This window comes from Oncorhynchus gorbuscha, linkage group LG14, assembly GCF_021184085.1.
Source record: "Oncorhynchus gorbuscha isolate QuinsamMale2020 ecotype Even-year linkage group LG14, OgorEven_v1.0, whole genome shotgun sequence".
Classification (NCBI taxonomy): domain Eukaryota; kingdom Metazoa; phylum Chordata; class Actinopteri; order Salmoniformes; family Salmonidae; genus Oncorhynchus; species Oncorhynchus gorbuscha.
Genome location: NC_060186.1, coordinates 17977802 through 17992984, shown reverse-complemented (window position 1 = coordinate 17992984; position 15183 = coordinate 17977802). Strand labels below are relative to the sequence as shown.

General features: G+C 45.0%; 1 protein-coding gene across 2 annotated transcripts; it reads left to right on the top strand.

Moving 5' to 3' along the window:
• Positions 1-453: 453 nt before the first annotated feature.
• Positions 454-11528, top strand: LOC123995923 (proline-rich proteoglycan 2-like). Of its 2 annotated transcripts, none has more exons than XM_046299583.1 (3): positions 454-693; positions 1061-1194; positions 9362-11528. In XM_046299583.1, the coding sequence occupies exons 2-3, from the start codon at positions 1185-1187 to the stop codon at positions 9877-9879; spliced, it is 528 nt and encodes a 175-aa protein (XP_046155539.1). In that variant the 5' UTR covers positions 454-693; positions 1061-1184; the 3' UTR covers positions 9880-11528. The 2 variants fall into 2 exon arrangements, with proteins under 2 accessions (XP_046155539.1, XP_046155538.1); XM_046299582.1 differs by having other exon boundaries at positions 454-826; positions 1057-1194.
• The last annotated feature ends 3655 nt before the right edge of the window (positions 11529-15183 follow it).

Below are 15183 nucleotides of genomic sequence, written 5' to 3'. Positions count from 1 at the left end.
GGATTATTTACAGCAGTATGGCATCCTGTCTTTAGCAGAGAGATGGGGGTGTCCAGGCAGGCAGTTTGGCTGACTAGTGCTCTACTATAGGGAGCCGACGTGTGGTAACAGGAAGGCCATTCTCAATGCAATCATCCATCGTGGTAGTAAATATTAGCAATAGCAATATTACTGTTTAACGTAGATGTCTACTTTTTCCCGAGATTGCAAGAGAATTTGTGTGTTCATGCCGTGCCCATCATGAACACTTCAACCTCGGTGTTGAGATGTCCTGTTTTTACCGCCTAGTTTCTGGTGCAAAAAGCGGTCTGTATCTTCCAATCGCAGAGCAGATACAAGTCACATGATCCGCATGTGTTCACCAACAGATCACGTGACTTGCACCTGCCCTGTGACTGGACAACACAGACCTCAATGCTGTATGGGAGGAGTAGTTTGTTTGCCTCCTAACTCCGGTATGTACACAGTCTTGCACCTTTTGACTTTTATTTCATATATCTTCCTTTTTTGAAGGACATTTCTAGTCTTTTGAATGAATGGTTCAACACTGTGATTTTTGTGTACCTATTCAACGATTGGAACCACGATAACCAGCATGTTGCTGAAATGGGTGTGCTAAAAAGGAGTGGTCGTGTCACTTCCAGAACCAGAAGCAGAGAAAAGAGGTGGCAGCCTGACGGAGCTCTGTTACAAGTCTGTCTATCCCACTTTCACTCACATTAAGGGCTGGATTCAATCCATATCATGGAAGATCTGCGGTTGATTGAAATCTAAAGACAATGTTCCGTGTTTGCGGAGAAGGCATTCACGGTGAACTCGGCTTACGGTATGCCGGCGCAATCGTAAATGACCTTAACATTTCAACGCGGTTCTTCAGTGATACTTCTGCGATACGGATTGAATCCAGCCCTAACGGTTTCTTTGATTTTGTCTCAGTATGTCCGTCTCTCTTACTATCGCTCTTTCTCTCTCACCCTCTCTCTCTTTCTCTCTCTGCTAACGTATATATCTCTCAATCTCTTCACCCTCCCATCACCTGGGCATCGGATAACAAAGCCAGACAGAGGGGTTCATCTCGTGAGCTGATGCCCCGGGCAATGCTCCAATCTGGGGTAGAGAAGGAGGTCGAGTGGCCCTCTCAGTGAAGCTGTGCTTGACTACGATGACGAGAGAGTCTGGGGGTGATGTCTAAAGGTTTGTACATTCCTTCGTTCATTCGAAATTGCATTCGTGTGTGTGTCACACTGTTATCCATCCCTCAAGTTCAATTAGGGATTTCAAACAGTTTTTGTTTCCGTTAGAGTATCCCATACACACAAATGATAGGTCATAAGCTGACACAAAGAACATTTAACTTCACCGATATCGTGTTATGAATTCTCCATTAAATCTTAACATACCCGTATGGTCAGACATATATCAGCAAAGACCAAGCATTGATTTTTATTTCAGTGTTTTCAAAGACTTTTAGAAGATTCAATGTTGTGGAACATAATATGAGAGCAGGGTGGATGGGTTCATTGATGTGGGCTTATTTTGTTCGGTAGCCGTATTGAGTGGATAGTGTGTGTTGTTGTTGTTTGTGTCAGGCCATTTCTCCTCTCTGTCTGGATGACCTTTCCCTCTGTCAGTGATGTAAGAGTATAAAGCTCATACAGGACAAATGTGACCCCTGAACTCTGTTATAAAGACTCTGGTCTGATTGTCCTGCTGACCTCCTCTCAAGAGGAACACACGCACGGGCACGCACGCACGCAATTGGATAGAGTTTAAACATCGGAATAGGATGGTATTTAAACATTGGAATGGGATGGTGTTTAAACATTGGAATGGGATAGAGTTTAAACAGGAATGGGATAGAGTTTAAACATTGGAATGGGATAGAGTTTAAACATTGGAATAGGATAGAGTTTAAACATTGGAATAGGATAGAGTTTAAACATAGGAATGGGATAGAGTTTAAACATTGGAATGGGATAGAGTTTAAACATTGGAATGGGATAGAGTTTAAACATTGGAATGGGATAGAGTTTAAACATTGGAATGGGATAGAGTTTAAACATTGGAATAGGATAGAGTTTAAACATTGGAATGGGATAGAGTTTAAACATTGGAATGGGATAGAGTTTAAACATCTATATGTGATAGAGTTTAAACACATCTCTTGGACTGAAGGTCGAAATGAAAGTTAGGTACCTGATGCCTTTTTCTTCTCCTCTCCTCCTCTACTACTCTTCCCCCTGTCCTCTACTATGATTTTTAGTCTTCTCATATTCCTTTCCTCCTTTCAAGCCTATCCAACGCCTTGGAACATTGCAAAACAGAAAGCGAGAGAGGTTGTGAAATGGAGAGAATGCAGAAATAAAGAGAAAGAAGAGTCCCTGGCCCAGGCTGTAGATAGCTGCTTTCACATGCTAATTTCACACATTACATAGCCCTTCCCAAAACTTCTGACAAGCACGGCCTCCTGATTATTCCCACCATGCATTATCCTTCCACAAATTACACTGCTCTGCACCCACAACTATCCCATCCATCCCCTCACCGCTGTCAGCCCTGGTCTGATTTGGAAATATTGTTTAATTATCCTCAGAGAGAAAGGGTTGTGTCCCAAATGGCACCCTATTCCCCATATAAGGCCCACGGGGCTCTGGTCAAAAGTAGTGCACTAAATAGGGAATAGGGTGCCATTTGGGATGAAGCCGAGGACTCTAATAGCAGCTAGGCTCAGATTGTGTTATCTCCAACCGCTCTGAAAAAAAACCATTCTTTATGCCCACAGCCAGCCATTATTGGCCCATATATCAGGTGGTGCATGTGAGAGCAGTGTAAAAACAGTCACACTAAATATATATCTATCCCCAGCCGGCACGGGCACGCCGTCTGCCTGCTTCAACACCGCCTGTCTGTGTTCAGAGGAAGGCCTTGTATTGGAAACCATGGGGACTAGGGACAACAGGAGTCTGAGTCTCCTATGCTGGTGGTAACAGAACTAGTCACATGCAGGCTCATGTTTCAGATCAGAACTCTCTAGTGCATTGAGTTTTCTTATTTGTATTTATTAATTGCCGATACCCAACTGCCAACCCCATAGGATTCATTACCAAACATTTCATGATAAAAGTGACTCTTTTTCTATTTCAGTTTTTCAAAGAGCACAAATTGTTATTCAGGAGTAAGAGTGTTTCTATTGGGAGGATGTGTTTGATATTCTGCTGAGCGCTGATGGTTAGAACACAGAGCCACTCTCTGGTCTGTCTGTTGGGACTACTGGAGCATGGATTTTGTACACACACACACACACACACAAGCACGTACGGACAACCACACATGCACGTACGCACGCGCACATGCACACGTGCACATGCGCACATGCACATGCACACGTGCACACACAAACACACGCTCTCTCTCTGCCGTCTGTCTACTGGGACTGTGAGGATGGCTCTTTAGGTAAACACACTCTAATTAGAGACGCATATGGACTATGAAGCACTCTGTGTCCTGCTAATGCTTGATTACATTTCATACACACATACACACACACTGTAACGATCGTTGTTGGAAGGATGGTCGGACCAAGATGCAGCGTAGGGTAAGTTAATCATTTTTATTCATGATAGCCGGCACAAAAACAAGAAAGAATAACAAACAAAACGTACAGCTTTGTAGGGCTAAAAAGCAACAATACAAAATCAAGAGCCCACAAGCAACAGGTGGGAAAAGGCTGCCTAAATATGATCCCCAATCAGAGTCAACGAAAGACAGCTGCCTCTGATTGGGAACCATACCAGGCCAACATAGAAAAGAAAAACTAGACTACACACCCTCGTCACACCCTGACCTAACCGAAATAGAGATATAAAAGGTTCTCTAAGGTCAGGGCGTGACACACACTGTCATGACTCCCACCGAAGGTGGCTCCTCTTGCTGTTCGGGCGGCGGTCGTTGTCACCGGTCTACTAGCTGCCACGATCCCCTTTTCCTTTTCTGTTGGTTTTGTCTTATTGGTTGCACCGGTTTCCTGTTTTGGTTAGGGCTATTTAAGCCAGTTATGCCCGCCTGCTTTTGTGCGGGCTTGTTTCTCTGTTCATTTTGTGTATGTGCTATTTTCTTATTTTCTCTGGACTGTTTGGGTCCTGTTTTGAGGCCGGTCATTGTATGCCCCTGGTGTTTTGGCATGACGGTTGTCCTAAACCCTCTGCTCTCTGCGCCTGACTCCGCACCCGCTACTCCTAGAAGTCTCTCTGCGCCTGACTCCGCACCCGCTACTCCTAGAAGTCTCTCTGCGCCTGACTCCGCACCCACTACTCCTAGAAGTCTCTCTGCGCCTGACTCCGCACCCGCTACTCCTAGAAGTCTCTCTGCGCCTGACTCCGCACCCACTACTCCTAGAAGTCTCTCTGCGCCTGACTCCGCACCCGCTACTCCTAGAAGTCTCTCTGCGCCTGACTCCGCACCCGCTACTCCTAGAAGTCTCTCTGCGCCTGACTCCACACCCGCTACTCCTAGAAGTCTCTCTGCGCCTGACTCCGCACCCGCTACTCCTAGAAGTCTCTCTGCGCCTGACTCCGCACCCGCTACTCCTAGAAGTCTCTCTGCGCCTGACTCCGCACCCGCTACTCCTAGAAGTCTCTCTGCGCCTGACTCCGCACCCGCTACTCCTAGAAGTCTCTCTGCGCCTGACTCCGCACCCGCTACTCCTAGAAGTCTCTCTGCGCCTGACTCCGCACCCGCTACTCCTAGAAGTCTCTCTGCGCCTGACTCCGCACCCACTACTCCTAGAAGTCTCTCTGCGCCTGACTCCGCACCCGCTACTCCTAGAAGTCTCTCTGCGCCTGACTCCGCACCCGCTACTCCTAGAAGTCTCTCTGCGCCTGACTCCGCACCCACTACTCCTAGAAGTCTCTCTGCGCCTGACTCCGCACCCACTACTCCTAGAAGTCTCTCTGCGCCTGACTCCGCACCCACTACTCCTAGAAGTCTCTCTGCGCCTGACTGACTCCCTAGAAGTCTCTCTGCCTCCGCACCCACTACTCCTAGAAGTCTCTCTGCGCCTGACTCCGCACCCACTACTCCTAGAAGTCTCTCTGCGCCTGACTCCGCACCCACTACTCCTAGAAGTCTCTCTGCGCCTGACTCCGCACCCACTACTCCTAGAAGTCTCTCTGCGCCTGACTCCGCACCCACTACTCCTAGAAGTCTCTCTGCGCCTGACTCCGCACCCACTACTCCTAGAAGTCTCTCTGCGCCTGACTCCGCACCCACTACTCCTAGAAGTCTCTCTGCGCCTGACTCCGCACCCACTACTCCTAGAAGTCTCTCTGCGCCTGACTCCGCACCCACTACTCCTAGAAGTCTCTCTGCGCCTGACTCCGCACCCACTACTCCTAGAAGTTGTAACACACACTCACGAGCACACGCGCCTACGGTACTTGCATGTACCCCTGTGCAGCATGTGCTGTATGCAGGATGTATTATATTCCTGCACATGTGCACATACACTGCTCTTTCATAGAGATAGAGACCATTCATATTTGACAAGTGACTGCAGGCTGTAAACCTCCAGTGACAGACAGCGAGTGTTTAAAGAGATCAGTAGATCAGGCAGAGAAAGAACAAGCCCATTTCTGAACAATGAAGGACAGATCAAAGCGTCTTCCAGATGTATAGGCACAAAAGATAAAAAGGTAGATAGTTAATAATCGTTTCGTCAGAGCGTTGTTCACACCGTAATTATGTCTCTGTGCTCTCTACAGAGGTCAAACAGAAGCAGTGAAAGCTTATTCCACGAGTGTACAAACTGCTCTTGAACCTGTGGATCAAAGTTCAAAGGTCGCGATACATTCCCCTACCTCCATCTGAAACACTCGCCCATTGACGATAGCGTGAGCGGAAGGATAAGGGTGAAAGAGAAAAAGAACGAGATGGAAAGAGGAGTAGGAGGTGATGGTGGGTGGCGGTGTTACAACAACATAGGAATCAATACGGGCGTAGGCCAGGTTTCAATTCATTCCAAAACAACACGCATGAATTCTTTCCAATTTCCAGCTAATATTGCCTTTCTGCACGCCTGCACCCCCTCTGCCGCCATCGCACCGCACAAATCCCCAGATATCTGTCAGAACCTGAGACCAAAAACAGATTGAAGGGGGAAAATAAGAGAAGGTAGTGAGAGAGAGGAAAAAACGTTTTTTTGTCTCTGTCATCTGTAGCAGAATGGAAAGTAGCCCCTTGATATAGATGCTAAGAGCGAGAACTTTTCATTGAATCTTTTTTCCTTCCTCTTCCAAGCCCCATAAGCACTATTCAATTGTGGAGGAGGTGGTGTACAAAGAAAATGGTTGTAAAACAATAAGTGTGTGTGTGTGTGTGTGTGTGTGTGTGTGTGTGTGTGTGTGTGTGTGTGTGTGTGTGTGTGTGTGTGTGTGTGTGTGTGTGTGTGTGTGTGTGTGTGTGTGTGTGTGTGTGTGTTTTGTAATATAATACAGGAAAGGCGATGGTCCTTGGCTGGATGATACACAGGCAGGATAAACTGTGTGGTGCTTTGAGAGAGAGAGAGGGAGAGAGAGAAAGAGAGAGAGAGAGTGAGACTGATTGAATTTGAGGGATTGTCCAATATCACACTATTATTTTCCTCTTCATTTTGCTGTGAGAGAGATGACAACAGAAACCCTCTCATTTCTGAAGGTCTGATCCAGAGGACCTCGTTCAGTAGGCAGCTCACTCTACAGTAGTCTATACTCTGACGTCAATGCTGCTATCTCAACCAACACCAGGAGGACATTCTTTTAGTCGAGACTTTAAAAACGTGGCAGATGTCACTCTTCCCATTTCTAATCATGTCTCTTCTACACAATGTAGTTCTATATCAGTGGAGGCTCCTCATATGAGGAAGGGGTGGACCATCCTCCTCAGTGAATTTAATAAAATGTTTCATTATTAAACATTTAAAAAGTTATCCTTTTTAGATAAAACCATACTAAATATAATCATGTCACCAAATAACTCATTAAAACACACTATTTTGCAAAAAAGGTCTACAGTAGCCTTAACATCACTCTGTAGGGTAGCACCATTGTGTAGCTGGAGGACAGATAGCTTCCGTCCTCCTCTGGGTTAATTGACTTCAATGTAAAACCTAGGAGGCTCATGGTTCTCACCCCCTTCCATAGACGTATACAGAAATTATGACAACTTCCAGATGACGTCCTCCAGCCTATCAGAGCTCTTCCATTAAGAACTGACATGATGTCCACCCAATCAAAGGATCAGAGAATACATCTATTACTGAAAGCACAAGCTACAACTAGCTAGCATTGCGTGTTTAAAATGTGGTGAGTAGTTGACTCAAAGAGAGAGAAAGACAATTGTTGAACAGTTAACAAATTAATTTCTTTCAAAATGAAGGAGAAACAAGAGAGAAATATATATATAGAGAGAGATTGTCGTTTTTTTCACTTTCAGTTTTATTTACTTAGCTAGCAAATGCAGCTAGCTAGTTTAGCCTACTGAAACATCCTTCTCAAACGGAGGGATGCTATGTTAGCTAGCTGGAAGTCAAGGTAAGCTTTTGGTATTACTAATTTATTGCCACAGGGGCTTACTGACTGCACACTAACGTGATTGCGTGATTGCAGCGGGTTTACTAACGCGTTAGTTATATTACCTATGCTGACTATGACATCACTTTAGCTAAGATGGTGACAACGACGTAGGCTGTTTGTAGAGGTTTGGCTTGGAAAGTTTTTTTTTGTTGCCTGGTCACACAGCTGATTTGTCCACCAGTCCACAAGCAAAGGGAAGGGAAGGGAAGAGAAGGAATACGACGTGGCTGTCATAAGAGTGAACTCTGTTTACGTGTGATCAGGGGTGTATTCACTCTGCCGAGTCTGTTGAAAGATCTTTCTTGAACAGGGAAGGGGGAAAAACGAGGATAAACGTACTAACCTCATGATGGGTCTAGGGAAAATGATCAAGTAGCCTAAACCTGATAAACTGGGCGAATGAAATATGAAGGAGAGTCAGCCAACATGCTGTAATAGAAAAAAATCTTCCTCCTCACCGGAAACGGCACTGACCGCCTTTGTTCAATAGTATATATTTGCACTTTGTGCCAACTTAAATAGGTTATTGTAATAGGTTATTGTATATGTATCTATCACCACTACCACCGATGTTGCTACAATTGTTTACACTAATGATACTACAGCTATAGCTAGGGCTGTCATTACTGTGTTATGCTAATGTTGACACTGCACATACAGTAGTCTAAGGACACTGACTGTGTCCTTGTCATTATGGAATTATCCAGGTCTGATACGTTAAATCATCAATAAGATGCTTAGGGTGCAACCACCACCTCACAACCCATTACAATAGGATTCAATAAAAACCATGGATTCCCTTTTGAATAGACTCATAACACTGTTGTGGTGAGACAATATGTTATGCATCGGCATCAAAGCGAAACGCTACAGTAGGCTAGCCTTTCTCTGTTCAGCACAATCTGTGCTTCTCGCACCCACCCACCCACCCACCCACCCACGCAGGCACCTAGAGGGTTGGGGGATATATTTTGTTTATGATGATTTCCTGCGAATAGCCCAATCGGATTGTCAAACATTCCCTTTCACTCTTGAACGGGTCCCATTGCTCCCTGAGGAGCCCAAGCCAATTTCAGCCATTTCATGAAAATTACACCGTTCAAAAAAAGAGTTGTTTGTTTGTCGTGTTTTATAATCATTCAAGGCTTGTTCTCCTCTCCTCTACCCTTTTCGGCTGCTGCAAAAGGCTCAATACACTCAGGCATAGGAAAGGCAGCTAGCTATCACTGGAAGGACAGCCTGACTGACTGAGAGGAGGTAATAATGCACAAAACATGGCCGCCAAAAACATCTCTGTCTAGACTTGAGGGCCTTGCCCTGACAGCTAAACTACTCAATGACTGTAAACAAACCTCTGGGAGGAGAGCATTTTAGTATGTTGGCTTTTGTATGGTCAATGAAATGTACTTGTACTTCGGGCAGCTGAGCGAAAATTTAGGAAAACTAAACTTCTGGAGGACCTATTATCCTTTCACTCCCTCCTGCCTTTTCTTCCTCTGTATCCTCTGCTAAAGCCACTTTATTTGACTCTAAATGTCAAGCTTCTGCCTGTAACCCTAGGAAACTCTTTACCACCTCCTCACCCCTTAATCCTCTACCCCCTCCCTTCTCCCTCTCTGTGGACGACTTTGTCAACCACTTTGAAAAGAAGGTTGACGACATACGCTCCTCATTCACTCTGTCTATTGTGTCGACTGGTCCCACTCACACAGAACTACCCTAGACCTTGACCTCTTTCTCCCCTTTCTCTCTAGATGAAATCTTGCAACTAGTGAGGTCTGGCTGCCAGAGCCTACCCATCAGAGGCTGCCCATCAGAGGCTGCCCATCAGAGGCTGCCCATCAGAGGCTGCCCACCAGAGGCTGCCCACCAGAGGCTGCCCACCAGAGGCTGCCCACAAGAGCCTGCCCACAAGAGCCTGCCCACAAGAGCCTGCCCCTCAGAGCCTGCCCCTCAGAGCCTGCCCACCAGAGGCTGCCCACCAGAGGCTGCCCACCAGAGGCTGCCCACCAGAGGCTGCCCATCAGAGGCTGCCCACCAGAGGCTGCCCACCAGAGGCTGCCCACCAGAGGCTGCCCACCAGAGGCTGCCCACCAGAGCTGCCCACAAGAGCCTGCCCACAAGAGCCTGCCCACAAGAGCCTGCCCACAAGAGCCTGCCCATCAGAGCCTGCCCATCTCCTGAAAATCTCTGTAACCCTACATCTTCAAAGAGCATCTTAAACAATCAAACAGCACCCTACCTCACACCCACTCCTCACCCCTGTTATTGATGAGCTTAAACCTTTGGGAAAACAAAACTCTCATTGTGGCCAAATCCTAACTTCCCGACACATCTCTCATGTACTGTATGTACTGCATGCCATGGACATTGACTAGGACAGTAATCAGTAATGCTAGTGAACTGGGCTAGTCCAGGATTAAATTAGTCCAGGGTTAAATCTTGATCAACCAGAGACTGACACTCGTCATCGCTGACTGGAGACAATTACTTCTCCCAGTAATAGACTCAATGGACTCTCATTATTTTGAATCAAGTCAATTGTTACCTGGTCTATAAAGCTCAATTATGTCTAATTGGTGAAAGAGAGAGAGAGCGAGAGAGAGAGAGAAGACTGAGAAGTGTGCCTCATCTCTTGCCTGTGTCCATGTGCCTTCTGTCTATCATTTTATCTGTATGCCTGTCTGTCTATGTTCCACTGGGCAAAAACCCATTGAATCAACATTGTTTCCTCGTCAAAAAAAAGGAATGTAATGAAAAAAACTGATTGTATTTGCAAAACGTCATCAACGTATGGGAATTGTCTTTTTCCCCGGAAACGTTTTACCTAAATCCAATAACATTGTGACATTTTATGTTGATTTCAAGTTGAGTATACTTTAGTGGACCACTCAACCAAATGTAACTCAAAACTAAACGTTGAAATGGCGTCTGTGCCCAGTGGGATGGCTCTGAGAAACATAGCTTCTGTTCTGGTCATACCTTAGCTCTCTGAAAAGGTCTTTTTTGTGTATGTTCCACATTAAATGCCCTGGAAGAGACTAGGAGGATGGTGGGAGAGTGGAGATGAGAGAGGCCAGACTTCATCTATATGCAGCAGGCAGCAGGCAGAAAGCAGCAGGCAGCAGGCAGCAGGCAGAAAGCAGCAGGCAGCAAGCAGCAGGCAATAGCAGTTAAGGATCAGTGATGCTCCTAGCTCCAGACTCGCTTTCTCTCACAGCAGGCCAGACAGAGCAGACCCTCTTCCTCCATCCGTCTCTCCATAGTCTCTCATCCCTCTCTCCATAGTCTCTCATCCCTCTCTCCATAGTCTCTCATCCATCTCACCAGTCTCTCATCTCTCTCTCCATAGTCTCTCATCCCTCTCGTTGTCTCATTGTCCATTCGTGAATTCAGAGTGTTGTCTGATTGTCCATTCATAAATTCAGAGTGTTGTCTGATTGTCCATTCATAAATTCAGAGTGTTGTCTGATTGTCCATTTGTAAATTCAGAGTGTGGTCTGATTGTCCATTCATAAATTCAGAGGGTTGTCTGATTGTCCATTCATAAATTCAGAGTGTTGTCTGATTGTCCATTCGTGAATTCAGAGCGTTGTTTGATTGTCCATTTGTAAATTCAGAGTGTTGTCTGATTGTCCATTCATAAATTCAGAGTGTTGTCTGATTGTCCATTCATAAATTCAGAGTGTTGTCTGATTGTCCATTCATAAATTCAGAGTGTTGTCTGATTGTCCATTCATAAATTCAGGGTGTTGTCTGATTGTCCATTCATAAATTCAGAGTGTTGTCTGATTGTCCATTCATAGATTCAGATTCTTGTCTGATTGTCCATTCATAAATTCAGAGTGTTGTCTGATTGTCCATTCATAAATTCAGAGTGTTGTCTGATTGTCCATTCATAAATTCAGAGTGTTGTCTGATTGTCCATTCATAAATTCAGAGTGTTGTCTGATTGTCCATTCATAAATTCAGAGTCTTGTCTGATTGTCCATTCATAAATTCAGAGTGTTGTCTGATTGTCCATTCATAAATTCAGAGTGTTGTCTGATTGTCCATTCATAAATTCAGAGTGTTGTCCATTCATAAATTCAGAGTGTTGTCTGATTGTCCATTCATAAATTCATTTGTCATAAATTCAGAGTGTTGTCTGATTGTCCATTCATAAATTCAGAGTGTTGTCTGATTGTCCATTCATAAATTCAGAGTCTTGTCTGATTGTCCATTCATAAATTCAGTGTTGTCTGATTGTCCATTCATAAATTCAGAGTCTTGTCTGATTGTCCATTCATAAATTCAGAGTGTTGTCTGATTGTCCATTCATAAATTCAGAGTTCTGATTGTCCATTCATAAATTCAGTCTGATTGTCCATTCATAAATTCAGAGTGTTGGTGTTGTCTGATTGTCCATTCATAAATTCAGAGTGTTGTCTGATTGTCCATTCATAAATTCAGAGTGTTGTCTGATTGTCCATTCATAAATTCAGAGTGTTGTCTGATTGCCCATTCATAAATTCAGAGTGTTGTCTGATTGTCCATTCGTGAATTCAGAGTGTTGTCTGATTGTCCATTTGTAAATTCAGAGTGTTGTCTGATTGTCCATTCGTAAATTCAGAGGGTTGTCTGATTATCCATTCATAAATTCAGAGTCTTGTCTGATTGTCCATTCATAAATTCAGAGTGTTGTCTGATTGTCCATTCATAAATTCAGAGTGTTACATTTACATTTACGTGTTTTCTGATTGTCCATTCGTGAATTCAGAGTGTTGTTTGATTGTTCATTTGTAAATTCAGAGTGTTGTCTGATTGTCCATTCATAAATTCAGAGTGTTGTCTGATTGTCCATTCATAAATTCAGAGTCTTGTCTGATTGTCCATTCATAAATTCAGAGTGTTGTCTGATTGGCCATTCATAAATTCAGAGTCTTGTCTGATTGTCCATTCATAAATTCAGAGTGTTGTCTGATTGTCCATTCATAAATTCAGAGTGTTGTCTGATTGTCCATTCATAAATTCAGAGTCTTGTCTGATTGTCCATTCATAAATTCAGAGTGTTGTCTGATTGTCCATTCATAAATTCGTAGTGTTCAGAGTGCACACTGGATGCTCTTGCCATGGTGTAAGGTTGATCCGAGCGTTCTGACCTCACAGCTAGCTAGCACCAGACACAAATGAGAGAACAGCTCACTATGACTATTTAACTCCCTGTAGCATAGCTGGTTAGGCTGTTTTCATGTTATCCAGAGCGTTGGTGACTGTGACTGCTGCTGGCAACAATTTAATTACACTTTTTTTTGCCAACGTTTATGGACACCGGCGATGTTCAACGGGTGTTGAGCGTTCGTACATTAATCAGTTGTTCTGCGCTCTGGCACACTCAGACGAGAGTACTCTGGAATTGCGGTAGATAGCCCGAGTGAGTTTACGAACGCACCCAACGTAGAGGCTATATCCTATGTATCATGGCATGTTACTTGGTTATAACATGACATGCTTGACATGCTACGGATGTGTCAACCTGCGTCCCTGTAGCCCACATGTCAGCACGCAGTGATATGTCTTTGTACCCGTCTGTCCTCAATGTATCTCTCATCACTCAACAGAGAGCCTATGTCTCTGATCATGTTGGCATAAACTGTCATTTTAGCGCAAAAGGGGAAGAGGAGCCCATAAGCCAAGGAGGTTTATCTGAAGTCACGACACAGGATTTACATTAGACCCAAAATGGCTGCCTCTTTAAAGCCAGACTCTCCTCTCTGTGAGGAGCTCTTGAGAGCAGGCGACAGCGCTTGACAAACAAACAGAAAACATCTGAGAGGAACAATATCCCGTTGGAGAGGAGAGGGGGATTAGACAAACGACTTGAGTTTAGTGAGGTGGAACACCCCCTGCGTTCCTCCGTTGTCTGCATTCTAATGCTCTCCAAATAAAAAAAGAGAGCAGAGAAAGCAGACCCTAAACCCAGGCAGATGACAATGATAGAACACTGTATTAAAGTCTCTCTCTCTTTCTCTCTTTCTCTGTATCATTGTCTGCCCTCTCTCTCTTCACCAATGTTCTTATCCCTCTCTCCCATTTACTCTCTCTCACACACACCTCTCTCTCTCTCTCTCACACTCACACCTATCTCTCTCTCTCACACACACACACCTCTCTCTCTCTCTCTCTCTCTCTCTCTCTCTCTCTCTCTCTCTCTCTCTCTCTCTCTCTCTCTCTCTCTCTCTCTCTCTCTCTCTCTCTCTCTCTCTCTCTCTCTCTCTCTCTCTCTCTCTCTCTCACACACACACACACCTCTCTCTCTCACACACTCTCTCTCTCTCTCTCTCACTCTCTCTCTCTCTCTCTCTCTCTCTCTCTCTCTCTCTCTCTCTCTCTCTCTCTCTCTCTCTCTCTCTCTCTCTCTCTCTCTCTCTCACACACACACACCTCTCTCTCTCACACACACCTCTCTCTCTCTCTCTCTCTCTCTCTCTCTCTCTCTCTCTCTTTCTCTCTCGTTGTTGTAGTAGACTTAGTATATTACATTGCAAAAAAAGCAATCATAAATAATTCTGACAGGGATACCAATTGAAATTCCAAATGTCATTATAGTTTACTTGCAGACCCTCGTTCTTACATTTTCTTCACGTTAAGATCCTACTAGCCTACCTTTAGTCTTGGTCTTGATTCATTGATTGTTTTATTTTTCATTCACAAACAAAGGGTAATGTTTATGTATCCTTCACTTCTCCTTCAGAGAACACTCTCTCCTCCATATCATCATACAACCCTCGTCACATGACTCCGGTATATTAACCCTCCTCTCTCGCTTCAATCCCATTCAACCCTGGGCCTAACGATGTCTTCTAATCCACTGCACTTCTTTAGGCTGATTAACTAAGACCCTGAAGGAGTGCTGTTCAACTAAAGCACCACAGAATAGTCATGAACCCCTCTCTCTCTCTTGAATTCTCTCCTTCTTTATCACTCCATCCAAGTAAATCAAGGCTTTACTTTATTCTCAATACCTGGCGATCCTCTCTGGAACCTTCCATTCTCTCTTCCCCAGAAAATGTTTTCACTTTCTAATTTCTGTCTCCAGGTCCCTTTCTCCCTTCTTGCCTCTTCTTCCCTTCTCCCTCCCTTCTCCCTCCCTTCTCCTTCCCTTCTCCTTCCCTTCTCCTTCCCTTCTCCTTCCCTTCTCCCTCCCTTCTCCTTCCCTTCTCCCTCCCTTCTCCTTCCCTTCTCCCTCCCTTCTCCCTCCCTTCTCCCTCCCTTCTCCTTCCCTTCTCCCTCCCTTCTCCTTCCCTTCTCCCTCCCTTCTCCCTCCCTTCTCCTTCCCTTCTCCCTCCCTTCTCCTTCCCTTCTCCCTCCCTTCTCCTTCCCTTCTCCTTCCCTTCTCCCTCCCTTCTCCTTCCCTTCTCCTTCCCTTCTCCTTCCCTTCTCCCTCCCTCCCTTCCTCTCTCTCCCTATTCTTCTTATTTTACTTTCTCCCAGCCTCTCTCAGTTGTCTCTGGTACCAGGTTGGCTCACCTGGTTTCTCACTGAGAGATTAGCGTAATATCACTTACTATCACCATTATCATCTCACAGGCACCCA